The 17,669-nt window shown below is 37.0% G+C and overlaps 1 protein-coding gene across 2 annotated transcripts in view; it reads right to left on the minus strand.

Moving 5' to 3' along the window:
* Positions 1-17,669, minus strand: part of LOC148658537 (metabotropic glutamate receptor 4-like) — a 416,277-nt gene that overhangs the window by 27,201 nt on the left and 371,407 nt on the right. For both annotated transcript variants that reach the window (XM_088639856.1, XM_088639855.1), the window contains exons 8-9: positions 13,357-13,493; positions 7,890-8,825 (exon numbers count right to left, since the gene is read on the minus strand). In XM_088639856.1, the coding sequence (XP_088495982.1) occupies positions 7,890-8,825; positions 13,357-13,493 (1,073 nt within the window). The remainder of the gene's footprint in view (positions 1-7,889; positions 8,826-13,356; positions 13,494-17,669) is intronic.

The following is a 17,669-nucleotide window of genomic DNA, read 5'->3' on the forward strand; positions in this document are numbered from 1 at the left end:
TTTTTGTTTCAACAATTTATTTTAGGGGCACATTATACATGTTATATATGCTGTAATATATTATGCTATTTACAATACATATACTGTAACATGTAACATTTCTGATAAAACTTAGAAAATTTGCTATGCTGTATATCATGTGTGTAGAGCTTATACTATATGCTAGGTACTGTATATAGAACTAACACAAATTGTGTAATGTGCACCTAACAAAAAAGCCTGTTATTGTTATTTGTGCAGGTATCGTTGGTGATGACAGAAAATGTATGTGCTCTAAGAGCTGTCCTGAAATGTAATGTCATTTTAATGAGCATGTGGAATGAGCCTTTGATTTTCTCATGTTTGGCAATGTAGCTATTCATGCAGAAAAGATTTGAAAAGCGAAACACAGAACTGAACACCCCTTACACCTGCACCTGGAATTCTCTTCATACTGTATACACTATATAAATGTGTACTGTACTTATTATTTAGAGGTACAATGGTCCTTTATGAGTGAGTGTAGTGTTTTGCTTGAATTTTAAGCATGAGTGTCTTCATGTAACGAACTGAATCAGAAACAGAGTAAAAATATGCAAAACAAAGACTCTTTAAACACATTTTTTCAGAGAATCTGCCTTCCTGTATTAGCCCATTAAGTGTCCTTTATTCTTATGTAGATGAGTTGCTCTTGGCAACAGCAAGTAAGACGCCGATAAATTGATAAATTATGATGTGCAAAGCAGATAACAAACAATACTTCAGTTTAAATGTAAAGACAAAGAAACATAGAAAAATGTCCCACTCTTAAATCGCACTGCAGAGAATACAGAGGCACTGTAAGAAACCTGTCCATAAGATAACAATTCATGTCTCATGCTTTCAGCAGACACCTCGATTTCTTAGGTGCGCAAGAGTAATGAAATACCCTTGGGTGTGGATGCACTGTATCAAAAGCCAATTAACGGACCTCCCTGCTGCTAGACCACAGCTATATCACATATTGTGATATCCTTACTCAAAAGGCATTTCCTTTTTACACTTTCTATTCTCACTCATTACCAGTTTTGTATTCCTATTTTTCTTGTACTGTACACTGAGTGACTTCCAGAAGAATTTTAATTTAACGGACTATAAAGAGAGCATAAGGAAGGCCTACAGCAACTGCAAGTCTGTTATGAAGAAGAAATAAAAAGAAAACCCAGAGGGAGATGTGTTGGAGGTCATTAATAGATAAACCTACAGTACAGTATATTGCATCCTCAGCTCCTGGAGACAATGTCAAATCCAGTCCTGTCCTCTTAATGCTTTTTGGAGGACAGGTATTATACTGTAGCTACTACTATGGTAAAACCCTATAGGTAATTGCTGTTATGTATAATTAATCTTAAAAGGTAAAATGTTGAACCTCCGGATATCTTCTAGAAGGATCACTGCTATTCACTTTTATCTTTCAGTAGATTCCAAAGAGTTGTTCTGGAACCCACGTTTGCTTGCTTCACTCTGCATCGTGAATTTTCTTTTCAAGTGTCTTTTGAGAGGCTACAGAATTCTTTTTTAGTTTCAGACATGTCCAAGTGCATGACTTACATCTCTATAATCCAAGCTAAACTCCCACACCGCAGGTGCTCCTGCGAAAAAAAAATGTCTGCTATAGATTGGTGTCAGTGTATGAACAGACAGAAAGCATTGATGCACAGCAACAGAAACAAGCACCCTTAATTGAGTGCATCTGAGAGTGCAAGAAGACATGTGCTTGTTGCACTGATACTTGGAGGCATTAGAATGGTTCACTTGTGAGTTACCCAGATGCAAATGCACCTCTGACAGGAAAACGGGGGACATTGTTTGTCAGCTGTTTGTGTGTGAACCATTTATTTAACATTTGAAAAATTCTCAAAAATGTGCAAAACAAGAGCAAACCAGAACTCAACCTCACATTATTCCAGTTGTTTTGCCACCAGTGTGAACTCTGCAGTAAGTATCTGACAACTTCAGCTGCAAAACTCCTTCAGATATTGTTTTTAGTAGATGTTGTGGAAATGAATAAGGATCGAAATTACAATTTGGTGTCAGAGCAAATCAAAGGTGATACTGTAGATAGCAAAAGGATGAGATCTTTGTCTTTTTTTAAAAAAATATGCAGCAATTATAAAATTAGATACAGCAGAATTATTAACATCCCACCAAAATGAACTTCTCTGTAATGACAATAGGTATTCTTCCCAGTAGAAGGGGTACAAAAAGACAGATGCAATCAATTCCTCAAATGTCCTGGTCAATTCAACCATAGTAATGAAGTTGGGAGGTGTTATCATGAAAGAACATATATTATGATCTATTAAAATGAGTGAGAAAACAAGAAAGCATAGAGAAAATGTCACATCATTTGCCAAGTCCCGTTATACAGTACCATACAGTGTTGCTGGAAGTCGGAGCCTAGATTACCTGGCAAGCAACAAGTACAAGGCAGGGTACACCCTGGCCAGTCCATCGCAGGGCAAGTGCAAACTAATCATACATGAGGACAATTTTAGAGGCCACGATAAAGGCAGAGGGGTTAAATTTGGCCTGGACATTGGGATAACACCCTACTCTTATCAAGAAATGCCCTGGGAAATTTAATGAGAGTCAGGACCTTGGTTATCGTCTCATCTGAAAGACAGCGCCCACTACAGTATAGTGTCCCCACCACTATTCTGGGGCATTAGGACCCACACAGACCACAGGGTGGGCACCCACCACTGGTCCCACTAACACCACTTCCACTATGGTTCCAGCAGCAACCATAACTTCCCAGGAGATCTTCCATCCAGAGACTGACCAGGCTCAAGCTTCAGTGGGTAGCCAGTTGAGAGCTGCAGGGTGATAGGGCTGCTGGCTTAAAGGAAATGTTTAGTTTATTATTAATTATAATTAATAATGTTAGTTATATTTAATAAAATATTTTCCACTTATGATAACAGTTTACCTTTCTACAAATCTAAATTTGTTGTGGATCTATATAATTTGGTTTTCAGTGATGTTACTGTTAACAGTCAGCAGCCATATCACCCTGCAACTCACAACTGGTAACCCACTGAAGCTAAGTGGGTGTGAGCCTGGTCAGTACCTGGATGGGAGACCTCCTGGGAAAACCTAAGGTTGCTGCTGGAAGAGGTGTTAGTGGGGCCAGCAGGGGACACTCACCCTGTGGTCCATGTGGATCCTAATACCCCAGTATAGTGACTGGGGCACTATACTGTAAACAGGCGCCGTCCTTCGGATGAGACTTACAGTAAAACCGAGGTCCTGACTCTCTGTGGTCATTAAAGTGACCAGTGACCAGAGTAGGGGTGTAACCCCAGTGTCCTGGCCAAATTTCCCATTGGCCCTTATCAATCATGGCCTCCTAATAATCCCCCTCTATGAATTGGCTACATTACTCTGCTCTCCTCCCCACTGATAGCTGATGGGTGGTGAGGGTACCGGCGCACTATGGCTGCCGTTGCATCATTCAGGTGGACGCTGCACATTAGTGGTGGTGGGGGGGAGTCCCCATTACCTGTAAAGTGCTTTGAGTGGAGAGTCCAGAAAAGTGCTATATAAGTGTAAGCAATTATTATTATTATTATTAACCCCCATTAAAAAAGCGCTATATAAGTGTAAGCAATTATTATTATTATTAACCCCCATTAAAAAAGCGCTATATAAGTGTAAGCAATTATTATTATTAACCCCCATTAAAAAAGCTCTTAAATGTTTTACATTTCACTTTTAGAATACCCATTGTCTAACAGGCTCCTTGCATACTGTTTTAAAACACCAATGCAGTTCTTTCAGTCAATACCTATGTTTATTTACTGTTTGTGCATGGGAACAAGAATTGAACTTTTAAGAGTAATATAAATGCACAGTAGAAATATGAAAAGCATAGACAAATAATGTGCACTGTAATGAAACCTAAGTTTATTTCATATTCAAACTGAAATGCCTTTAGCTATACAAGTTCTTTTGCAGTCATTGTCTCCTTCTAAGAATCAGGAAGGGGGTAGAATCATTTCAACAGCTTGCCTGCCAGCATGTACAGTATGTGAATTTTATGAAGGCTATTTTAAACATTGCTTTTCATTCAGGCTCAGTAGGGCATTGAGTTGAATAAAATGTGCAATTAATGTGGGTGGCACAGTGGTGCAGTGGTTAGCATTGCTGTTTTGCATCCCTGGGGCCCTGGGATCAGGTCTGGGGTGTTATCTTCATGGATTGTTTATGTACTCCCTGTGTTTGCATGGGTTTTAGCCTGGTGCTCTGTTTCCTTCTCACAGTCCAAAAACACACTGGTAGGTTCATTGTCCTCTTGGAAAATGGCTCCTGGTATGAGTGTGTGTATGTTTGTTTATCTGTAAATGCCCTGTGATGGCTTCCTGTCTAGCGTGTATCCTGCCTTGTGGCATTGCTTGTGAAACGAATATACCCCTGCGTATAATGGGGATCTCAGTTGCCCAGGCTGAAGGAGGTCTCCTTTAGCTCAGCCGACAAGTTCCCTGTTGTGTGATGCCAGAGACCTGGGTTTGCGCCCAGACAGTTAGGATGAACTGGCAGGGCAGGAGTGGCAAGGGTTGAAACCCAAAGAACCATTACACTTGCTCTCCTACATTGGATGAAGAGGTTAGATAATGGATGAATGTACTGTACAGTATGTAATTAGTGTAGTACAATTATGTACAGTAATGAGTCATCATTGCAAATACTCAAGAAAGGTAACCATTGAAGTTACTGCTCTCACTTAGAGCACAGGTGATTAACTAAATTTTCAATGTATCACTAGATTGAGCTTGAATTTCTCCGTGCCTAGAGTTCTCCAAGAAGTGGGATACACATGAACTAGTGATGCATTGTACTCTTTGAATCTGTTAAAAATATCTTCAGTTTGCATTGTAATATGCAATTTCGATGATTCGTCTGGCATTTGTGACTTCAAGTCACCAATCCTTCTAAGGAACCCTGCAAAACAGTAGATGGGAGGGCAGGTGCCTTTTTCAGAGGAAAGATATACTGTACATTCCCCTCTTTCCTCTCATACTGGAATGCAAGTCAAAGCAGGATTCAGCTAAACTGAAAATGGTCTACTAAAGATAGAATAACTGTCTTTTAATATAATGTTAAATTATAATATTTTCTTTTCAGAATTTACCCTGAATTCAAAATTCAACTTAATAGAATATTTATTTTAATTTTGTCATGTTTTTATTTCACCCACTTAATACTGTTGCGAGGAATGAGCAGAGGACTGATAGATCTAGATTTTCTATCAATTACTATGCTAATTAGAAATCTAAAATCCGAGTTTTTTTAGGCTAGTTTGATTATGACTACTGATTTGATTATGTTTTCATAACAAGTATTCTTAGACAGTGGTAGAGAAGTGGATTAGAGAATTGTGGGCTCTAATCCTATGTAGGATGGTACTTACTGTATAACCATATACTATAAAAGTATTCACCCTTCTAAAAATATCCCAATTTGTTTAATTGCAAATGATGAATACTATGAATTGAAAACGAATTATGAAAAGTAAATATTTGTAATCAGAACTTGGCACTGTATATTTTTTCGTTGTACATACTGCTTTTATGTCTACTTTAATGATGTTAAAATAATGATAAAATATTGCACTTTATTTAATGTATATACTAATAGCAATAATAGCAGTGATTCAAAAATAACACTAACCGCTGTAGTGGCATTTAGGTGCTCCCTAACAACAGAAAAAATTGTTAATGGTTTTAATTAGAAAATAGTATCTGGAAAAGTGATGACTGACAGAACATAAAGGTGAGAGATTGCAACATGGAAGCATTTTTCTCCCCAGACAATTACTTTGGCTCAGAACAATCATCTGAACTACTCATACTATATAGCAGCCTGCACAGAAGTGCACTGAGGCTGAGACTAGAGCTAATGCTTAAACTTAACCATGTGGGACAGGTTTCAGTGTGTGGGATAGTTCCACATTGCCTTTAAAATTTTAAAGCTCCTTACAAATGAAGGAAGCAGAATAGCACTTAACGTGTAAACTCCACTAGCTCACATTCAAGTTAAGAAGCTAGTGATTATACATACTGTGTACTCAATTAGCAGTTTTTAATAATAAAACTGCTTCTTCATTATAGACAATTGGATTTGAAAAAACTATTTTTTCTTAAAGGATAAAAGTCTATAACTAACAGTAACAGTTAGCTAAACAGGCAGGTAATGGAATTGTGCATTACATAGAAAAACTGTAAATGGATCATACAAGCAAAAAGAAGACTTCTTGTTTAAAGGAATTGCTCTTGATGACTTCAAATTAAAGCTCACACTGTATATTAGTATTGTGTGTACCTACTGTAGCTCTTCACTGTATCACTGTCACTCTCCTCAATGCTGTAATAGTGAAAGTAAACACTACAAGACCTGTTGCGAAAATATGCATTTTCATTAATTTATTTTCATTTGGTGGTGGATAAAGTAGATCTCCTGCCATATGTAAAGCACAATGCTATCATCTGGGATGTAAAGCACTATGCACACGTGACCAATCTGTATTTTATTCATACTGTAGTTACCACTTTCAATATCTGCTTAGCCAATTTGTGACAAATTCTGGTTAACAGTTGCCAATGGCCTATACTGGGAAGAATCAGGTACAAGGAGGGTTAAACCATGGATGGATTTCCAGTCAATTACATGGCAAAATAGACACAAACGCAATCATACCAAGGCCAGTTTTCCCAGAATCCAATTAAGACATACTGCTAGTACAGTATGTCTTTAGACTTTGGGAGCAATCTCACACAAACGGGAAAGACAAGAAGATAGCTATTATTATTATTATTATTATTATTATTATTATTATTATTATATCTAATACCCATCTAAAACCAGAATGTCCCTTCACCTTTTTCCATAAAACAACTTAAAATTATTAAGGCATTAAGCCAAGGAAAGCGACACAACCAACCAGAAGTTTACAGTGGATTGTCACTTATGCATTGATTCGTCTTATTAGGGGAAAACAAAATGTGGATTCTGTTTTGTTAATTGTGAATTTTGTGATGATCTGAACATTTGTTGAGGTGCAAAATTAAAAGGATATTGACAGTCACCATTAAAGACAACGAACAAGCAAACCAAATAAAACTTAACAAGTGACTCAAATTCCCGGAGCAGAAGATCAAACAGAAGATCTTTCATAACAAATCACTGATAAGACCATGAACAAAATCAATGGATTTGCTACAACAACAGAACAAAACCAGAATTGAGCGGTAAGGCTTTCTCTTTAACATACTGAGATACAAATTGGAATTGAAACAAAACCTACTCATGAATCCCTTTAATCAGCAGTACAGTTTAATCAGACCCTTAAGTATCAGTTAAAAGGATTCTCAGTTAATCATCAATTGCTTATCTTTACAATAATTTCCTTTGTAAAAGGGTCATGATTAATGATATCTAAGGTAAAAAAGACTCAAAAAATACTTTTTATGCGGGAAAAGTTACAGAATTTTGAGTTTGCTGATTAAAAATCAAGACATCAAGAATCTCTGTTTTGTCATATAACTGTTATAGCCTGTGCCTGCAATGGACATAACAAAAGATAAAGATGTATCATCAACTTTTTTCAGAACCCACTTGAACAAGTCCACTGCCGATAATATTAAAGGAATGTGGATAAGCATTTTAATTTAGTTATTCTTGTGCAGTATTAATGTGATCTGGATTTGAACCACTGTCTTAGATGCATTTACTTTACACGCTTTTGAGAGTTGGAGGGTAGTACATCTTTCACTAACACATTACATTTGCATAAAACGTCCAAAGGCAAATGGCTACTATTAGATGTGAGGAACTCTCTAGACTCCTATTTTCTCTAGATTTTCCCTTACCTTTTCTGTGGACTGTGAGGTCCCAAAGAAGATGGGGATGAAAGCGAGCCAAACAATACAGGTGGTGTACATGGTGAAGCCAATTGGCTTGGCCTCATTAAAGGTCTCGGGTACTCCTCTGGTTTTGATGGCATAGACAGTGCATGTGACCATCAAGAGCATGCTGTATCCCAGAAGACAGATTAGGGAGAGATCGGAGATGTCGCACTTCAGAACCCCACGGGCGAATTCGGGGTTTGCTGTTCTCTGGTCCTCATAGTCAATGATGGCTTGGGATGGGTCCACCCCAAACCAGATGCAGACCCCCAGGAGCTGCACAGAGATGAGGCTGAAGGTGATAACGAGCTGGGAGGCAGGGCTGATGAACCGAAGTGGATTAACAGACTTCTTTCCCTGCTCGAAGATGCGGTAGATGCGATTGGTCTTGGTAAGCAGAGCAGCATAGCTGATACTCATGCCAAGGCCCAGAAAGATCCGCCGCAGGGAGCATATGCTTGCTTCAGGGGTGGAGATCATGAGGAACGTGGTGGCGTAGCACAGAAAAATGCCTGTCAACAGCACATAGCTGAGTTCACGCCCTGAGGCCTTGACAATGGGGGTATCATTGTAGCGGATAAAAGTCACCACCACGAACAGCGTGGCCAGGATTCCCAGAATGGCAATGAAAACTGGGATCACAGCCCAAGGAGAACTCCACTCCAGCTTGACGATGGGGATCGGTCGGCAGCCTGTATGATTCTCATTTGGCCGCAGGTCAAAGCGGCACATTTTACAGGTGTATGGATCTGCTTGGTACTGATACCCATCACAGCGTTCACAGTGCCAGCAGCAGGGGATGCCCTTCACTGTCTTCTTCCGCTCCCCAGGGCGACACGGCTGGCTGCAGATAGAGGTTGGCACCTGTCGCACACCCCCAGGCCATTGCATTACATCGATCTGTGGGTAAAAACAGAGAGGAGCTTGTTTTCAACATCATAAACAAGACATCTCTAGATTAAAGATTAGTGCGATTATATTTGTTAAAACTGTTTTGTGCTAGAATATTCCTAATGAATCCATAATGCAATTAGGGACAAAACGCCTAAGCAAAAATAGAACTATCTGCAGTAAGCACACATCTGAGGGCTTTGTTAGAAACTGGAAGAAATTATTTTATAAGAAATTGTGATTACTGTATTCTTTCATGTTGTCACACTCCCCCAATCAATTTTCTTTGTTACAAGAGAGAGAGTTTGAAACAATGGAGGTTTTCAATGTGACACAAACAATAAATAATTAATAAATAATTATTCATAATTAAGTAACGAACAAAAGTAAACACACTTTAGTAGCTTTACTTAATTCATACTATAGCACTTAAGTGGATGTCAGCATACCAAAGGCCAGTCAGCAGCTATAGTTTTTAAATAGTAGTTTTTAATGATAACATACAATACAATTTTAAAGAATATTAATACTACTATTATTGTCAAATAATATGAACCACCTACAAAATGTGTCATGTAAAATGATCTTTGCTGACAATTAAAAAATCAATCAGCAAAAGCAAAAAAGAAAATACATCAGCAAATAAAGAAAGTGCTCTGAAATGTCTCTGGGTTATACCGAAACTCTCAGCAGTAGGCAGCATCATCTGCACCTCAGTGGAGTGATGACACAGATAGTGGTGCAGTGGCAGATAGCAGATACCAGGTAGCAGTGCAGACTATTTTTATTTGAGCAGTGTGTGAAGCCAACAGGGACCAAACAAATCTTGCTATTGGAAGCAACCATAGCAACATGACATTTTCAAGTTTTCAATATATTATCCTAAGAAAACATCCTTTAGTATTCCACAATGCAATGACCCAAAGGATAAATGTATGTAAAGCTGAGATTCATTAGGGGCCACATAGTGGCGGAGTGTCTAGCATTGCTGCCTCACAGTGCTGGGGCCCTGAGTTCAGCCCTGGACCAGAAGTGCTATCTGTGGGGTACAGTTTGCTCTCCCTGTGTTCATGATTTCTTCTAGGTGCTCCAGTTTCTTCCCACATTCCAATAACACATTAGTAGGTTTAAATTGCTTCTGGGAAAAATTGGACCTGGTGAAGAGTGTGTGTGTGTCTGTCCTATGGTGGACTGGTGTCCAGTCCAGGGTGTACTGTGCCTTCCTCCTTTTGTCTACTGGTTCCCCTGTGACCCTGAATTGGATGAAGCGGTTAAAACAGATGGATGCGCGATCTCTATTTCAGAAATGTACAGTATAATGTATTACTGTCTATTATACTGTATGTAATTTGTTGCTTACTATAATAATATCTAAAGCCACATCTGAGGGTCTGGAGCAATACAATGTTAGTCACTGTGGCCTTTTTTCTGTTTTTCCAGACTTTATTTTAAGCAGCACACTTAAGCATTTCTCCAAATTTATGTACAGTATATAACAAAGAAGCACTAAATAAATTATTTACTGTATACTAACTGAATATGGTGGTGTAAGCTAGTTATTATGGTCATTCCTACATGTGTACTGTATTACTGTATCTACGAATCTAAAGATGACATTTATGCTAATAGACTTTATTAAGAGGGTGTCACTAATAAATTATGAAATTGCACACTTAGTAAATGATGAAACTGTTATTGATGTCAGTCACATTTCATAATTTCATATTTTAAGAATTATTATAATAATTTGGATAAAATAAGAAAGGCATTTATCCTCTGAAATCCATATGATTTTCAAATGTTCAGTAAGATTCAAAGTGGTAAATGTTTTCCAATTATACAATATTAATCTATTTAGACCTAAAGTGAAATAAAATAAAAAGTTTGTCGACCTTGAACCCTTCCAAATTTGTTCTTATTTATTAGTATAGCAATTAGTGCTTTTTTATGGTCATGGCTAATACATTTAACAGCAAAAATGCTGTTGACGTTTACCACCATAGACAAATTATTTGATCAGAGTTGAGACTTTGCCAAGAAAGCTCAATTTGAATATTTGGATTTTGTTGCTATTGTACTGCTACAATTCGTTATTATAAAGCTAAAATGGATGTTTTTATATATGCATTAGTTTACATATTTAACTACAGTATGAGCTGAATAAGTACTAAATAATTTTTATCAATTTTGGAAATGCTTTGTTTTAAAAAAGCATGAACAAGTACAGTAGCACCAGCATCATTAAGAAACATCCAAATGTTTGGGTAGCACTGTAATCATGTTTGAAGAGTTGCAAATTAAGGGAATATTACATATGCATGAGGGAACAATTCAATTAACTTTTAGGGGATTAAAAACAAATTCAAAGACTCCATCATAAAAGTCACTGAACAAACAAAAGAAATTCGAGAAGATGAAGTAATTTATTAGTGAAAAATATTGCTAGTTAAATCATTTGTAAACAAGTGTCAATTAAATGGAATTTGTTTTATAATTAAAATGAAATACCTTTTACTTTAATCTTCTATATAAAGTGCAAAGTCCTAGGGTATATATGTAAAAAAAAGCATGCTTATCCAGAATAAGACATCAAAGAAGTAATTTTGCTAATCCTATTTGTGTTCCCTGATAGTGTGATGACTAACCTGCTAACCTGATGAATGTGTTAAAGCATTTTTCTTAACACCCTTCTCATTCTGCAAAATTAAATTAAATAGTAGAATGCACTGATCTTAAGAAATATGTTTTGCTGTAAAAAGTGAACATACTACCAAAGCAGAATTTTACCAAACTTAATTCTCATTCAGATGGGCCTTTTTACTACCCAGATGCAACTTTTACCAATTATTACAATATAATAAATTTGTGTTTTGGTGCCACTTTGAACTTTGTGATGAATTAAAACTTCTAATTTAATGTGAACTATATACTTTACCATGTAGCACAGTTGGTATCTACAAATAAATACAGTATATACTAAATATTCAAATGAATATACAGTACAGTATATGGATATATTGTGGTGGTTGCTGTTTTCCTACTGGGTATTTGACAGGGAGACACACTGCACTGAGATGGGTGTCTGTTCCAGAGGACAGTTGAGAGTGACCACTGGTGGAACAACAAGTTGCCTTGGTAACATGGGATGCAAAGTGGCTGGCTAACTTCAGTGAGTAGTATAGTGTTCATGGCTGAAATCCCCCAACAACTAAATAAAAATATTCAGTCCTGCATTTTTTCCCCCCGCTCTGAGTTTACCAGTTCATTTTGGAATTGGCCCTCCTTGTAATCATAAAAAGGCACAAAAATTCCTTCTTGACGAACCAGTGTGTTCAAATTCTCAATAACCTCATGCTACAATATAAGGGGACACCAAGCTGGGTAATGATTTGTTGGAGTTTAAATACCACATGCATAAAGGCAGCCAGACTTGGCAACTTGTTCATTTACTAGAGTTCCATCCACAGGTCCAGGAAATGTTAAATACAAAGGCATCTAAAATTGCAGCTCCAACCCCTCCTGCTTTACCAAGATATTTCTTAGCTTTGTCTTTTTCAGTTAATACTAATCAGGTCAGTTACTAAGGTTAACTATGGGACCATTGTCCAAGTGTCACCTGCAGCATGGCTGAGCTCTAGAATCTGCTCATTCCATAACTGACAACAGCTGTATTAGCCTTACCCATGGGTTAATCAAGTTGTCTCTACACACACGAAAGTGTTCTGTTAGTATTTGTGAAATGTGCTATATTCTCACTAAGAGTTGCACAGTTTATTCAGTTCTCTACCATCTAAAAAGAAGAGTAAGTGGTAGAGGAGCAGAAATTCAGACTGCTTTCCAAATTAGGCAACCTGCACACAGAAAGCTTTCACAGCTGGTGCATTATGGTGTGTGGAGGAGGTGGGAGTGTTATTGAAATTGTAATTTAGGGGCAAATCCAGCTTTAGTGTAGAAGAGGTTTTATGGTGTTGATGGTAAGCCTATAAAATACAAAAACAAATAAATATTAACATTACTGTTGAAATTACCTTCTCACACCAAAAACATTCCACAAGGAAATCGGAAAAAAAGTGCATTTTGTATAAGCTGACTTTTGCTGTTAATTTATTTTATCTTTTAGTAGGTGTGCTTTTTTATTGCCTCTACTTACAACTGGGGGATTTCATACAGTGATACACTTAATTGGATCCATTTAATTCTTATCGCTAATCTAAATCTGCTGTTGACTTAAAAAAGCATATACAGTACTACAGTATACTATACAATATTGTAGTATATTTGTAGCATACAATATACATATTCTATTAACCTATTGGTCTTTAAGGACCAGAGTGGCAGATTGATTGATTAAATAGGGGTTTTACGAGTAACTATTCCACCAAAATAGTTTCTGAAAAGACACCTTAAAGGTGACTGAAATTAATACTTTCCAAACATGTCAGAAATGAACTAGCTCAGTGCAACACACTACACCACAGCCTTTGGAGGTGCACAGAGGAGTCATTAGGAACAGATATTTTTTAAGTACAGAAAACCTTACATTTAAGTGCAGTTGGTTGGTCCATTGGCCAATAACCTTGTACTCTGGAGTGTTGTTCTTGATCTGGTACTGGTAGATGTCATAGCGTCCTGGGGCATCCCCATTTTCATTGAATAACACTGGATTCCCAGCTATGCCTAAAAACAGGAAAAAAAGAATATCATTGCTGTAGCAAGCGGGGCGTGCTTTTCCACAGCTTCTAGACGGAACCTTATTCTAATAAAAATCTTGTACATTTGTTCACCTTTGCTGAATATCTGAATTAAGGCTATCGTCTATGCAGTAGGGCATCATAATAGAGGTTTATGATCTATAAAAATAGACAGGAGCATTATTCAGACATGGGTTTCTTTCAAGGCCAATGCATTATGCATTATAATGAACAGCATTCAGTAGGGAAAATTAATTTCACAAGTGCTACCAATGTGCACATCGTCTAAATTAAAATATTGCCTATATTTAATGAATTGCATCTATGAAGTGTGACTTTGCTCACTCTGCATTTGTATACTTACTACACTGCACAATTCCACCGCCATTATTTTACACTAATACATTCATAGGAACCAAGGCCTTGTCTTGTTAAAATGTTTCTTCAGTTACACAACTTATATAAAGTGTAAGGCCAACAGACAAAAATAAAAACATTAACTAAGTTTATGTTCCATTTCAAGTGGAATAAACACACTCATAAATACACACCAAAGTGCTTATTAAAGTTTGTGTGGTACGATGAATCAAAGTCACTAAAACAAAGTTTAAGCTTACTGAAAAAAAAAACATTGAAGGTTTTATCTTACTTCCTACAGGAGGAAAGCCTGAAACTCTTGCTGCCTTGGAATCTATGTTCAGGCTTGCCAAAGGAATACCAAGCACAAAACCAGTAAACACCTGGTCCAAGATCCAGGTTTTCATTTTGTCCCACAATGCTAATCTTCATGTGAGTCAGCACACTGGTAAGATCCACATGATAATTCTCTGACAAAGCACAGAGATACACTGTATTCAGAGCATGACCAAATGAAAAAGATTATTGCAAGCTTACGAAACACAGATGTTTACACAATAAAACAATCACACATGGGAACTGCAGAGCAATAACACCTTAAACTTCAGCTTGGGTTTCTCATTTTCCATATCTCTAGATTTATTTGATTTTTCTTGAAGCTATCGTCCAAGCAGTTTTTGGCTTTTTTTTCCCGTCATCCCGTATGAATAACAGTTGCTTACAGCTTTGGCTAAAACATTAGGTTGTTACTAGGCTGTTAATGAGAGGAGAAAATGGATGTTGACAGCCGTGTGGGATGTGTTCCTTCACAAAGCGAGCGCTGTCTGGTGTTGTTCTAAATTAATTTCACAGTCTTTAGTTCTGCTCGTTGTTTTAATACAGGTTGTCCCCAAAGTCCTTTTTTGAACAGCCAGATAACAGGAATGAAGTGCATAATTAAAGACATACGCCTCTATCCTCTATTGCTGGCTGGCTTCATTCCATGCTAGTGTCCAGTGAGTGTTTGTATAGACATCAGGAGGAAGGGGATACAGCAGCTGGCAGGAAGCCATTCATCTAAATAACACAATGGTTGATGGGAGCAAGAACAAAGAGGATGTACTGTATGCATCTCCTCTCATCCACGAAGCTCCACTGCCCTGAAAAAGCTGTGGTTCACTTTAAAGCAACATGGCTTCAGCTCCATATGCAACAGCTGAGACTACGCTCACTTCAAATAGCCAGAAGACATGCTTCCAAACAGAGCCTCAGACTTCTTGTGCAAGCTGCTTTTGCTGCAGAGACTTCTGGAAAGATATTAACCAATAATATTAACCATTTTCTAAAGGGAAGAGGTGCTTTTTAATTGTTTTCAAAGCAAGACAAATGACTTTTAGTATTATTGTCAGAATGTAGAGTTTTTATAACACATTACACCTTATAATTTATAAATCTTAACAGCCCACGCTGTAATATCTATCATGAAAACATTCTTTTTTAAGTGCATTTGTAATCTGTTTTTGAGATACTCTTAAGGATAATTATTTTAGAACATTTCAAGCTATTTCCTACTGTGATCAGAGGCATTAGAGTTGGTTATAATCATGATAAGCTCAAGAAATTGTGCACATTTTTTGTTCTCAAAGAGAAACGCAAGGCACAAATTTAATTTCTTTACTTTTTGTGTGCAGCCTGATTGAAGCTGACTGGATTTTCTCAACAGGTAATATTAACTGTGTGAATAAAAATAAAACAAGGTAACAACAGACAGGAGCTTATTTGGGCAATCATGCACCTTTGGTCTCTTACTGATCCAATGATGTTATCAAACCATTTCTTGGGCTAACAGCTTTAACAACATGACTGGGCTGCTTGTTCCAGACACCCACCACCATCTGTGTAAATAAGCCTCCTGTTTTCAATCCTAAATACATTTCATCGTCACTTTCAGTTGTGCTCTCACATTCTTGCTTTGTTAGTAAGTATAAAATAATCCATATATTTGTCAATATCTTTCACAATTTTGGGTACTAATATTTAGTTCTCTTGCAATCCCTGTGTTCAAGAGTAATGACATCCAGCCCCTTAAACATGTCTGTGTAAGAAATTCCCCTCAAACATGGAATCACTTGTTGCCCTGCTTTAAACTCTTTCTTGGGCTGTGATATTCTTTTTACAGTGTGGCAATCAGAGCTGCACATTTTATTCTACATGAGGTCGAACTCGTACTTTGTATGACTGCATGTGATTTTAGTTCTAAATTTCACAAACATGTTACCCAAGGCTTTTGTTAAATTTTTAATTGCTTCTCTACTGTACATTGTCTGTCATCATAAAAACGGTAAAAACTATATATTTTGAAGATGTGGTACTGTGGTGTGGTACTTTATTCTCATGAGTGCCTTATACTTTTACAAATACCAGTAGGGTGTACCTACAGTAATCAGGAAATGTTACTGTAATCTGAAATGAAATGATAGGCACATGCTGCAGAATCAGAACCACCACTGCACATACTGTTTTGTGTTTTAAAATTTTACTGAATAAAAAGTGTCTGGAACATTTCATTATCCAAATTCCTTGAATTGAAAACAAGTATACAACAAGTAATCTCAGAGTGCTACAAAAAGAAACACAGCACAAATTTTACAACTTCAAGAGCTCTGACAGGGTCCTTAAATTTTTCCAGTTACTTTCACAGTGTATTTTTTTCATTCTGAGAATAATACATATTTTTTTTCTCTTCTATGATGAAATTCTACCATCATCTACTTGATAACATTACAGATTTGGAGTGAGATTTTATTACCAACATTGAAAGATAACAGGACTATCTCAGTATATATAACTAGGATATTAAACAAGTGCACATACTTTTTGCTGTCAAATTGAAAAAGTGTTTTCAAAAGTGACAAGGTTTTATGCAATGTTTCCTTAAACCTTATCCATTTGAATATAGGTTTCTTTACGTCTGGATGGATATCAGACAAAAAGAAGTACAGCAGGCTTGCTGCATACAGTATATCTCTATTATCATCACAGAATTATTTCTTATCTACAGGAGCATGAGAGGCAGCTTGTGTTGGAGCCCTGCAGAGCTCTGGGTACTACAACTGACTTTAGGAGTCCTGATCATTCTTTAAAATTAATTATGATGCCTGAAGCTATAAGACAAAGTTTTATATCTATAGACAGTAGACAAGTATGCTAATAGGCTATAAAACATGAAAAAGTATGTCTCAATTTGAAATGCACAGCCCTCAGTTGTAAATAGGAAAAGACAAGTTATAGTTACAGTGCATGACAATAGATTATGCATTATATTACCTTAGAAAATGCACTAAATATTTTTTTCTGTTTTTCTAGTACTGTAGTATTGTATGTCTAGTATTCACACTTGTATTTTTTTTATTTTCATTGTACATTTGATTAAGCCCATAACCTCTTTGTAAATAACACAAATATTTTTGTCATAGCAAGTGATCATTATGTGATTTTAAAAGAACAAACACTCAGTACCCAGTAATACTCTTGTCTCTTAATTTAAAAATTACCCTGCACCTACAATTATGGTTATTTAACTTTAACTATAACATGCCTTAGTATCCTTGGTTGATACAGCAACTGTATATGTTGAAATTTGCCTTTGTCTCCCAACAATACCTGTTGTAGCTTTACAACAGTCACACACTGTATCAACAGATTCGAAGAAATGCCATTTGCAAAATCATTCCTATACATAATATTGTAGCGTTCTGCTTCCCCCCCCCCCCCCGGCAGCAGTTTCCCTTTCCTTCCAGAAGGGCTATATAAGGAGGAACCCTCT

The sequence above is a fragment of the Lepisosteus platostomus genome, chromosome 7 (assembly GCF_059453375.1).
Source record: "Lepisosteus platostomus isolate fLepPlt1 chromosome 7, fLepPlt1.hap1, whole genome shotgun sequence".
NCBI lineage: Eukaryota > Metazoa > Chordata > Actinopteri > Semionotiformes > Lepisosteidae > Lepisosteus > Lepisosteus platostomus.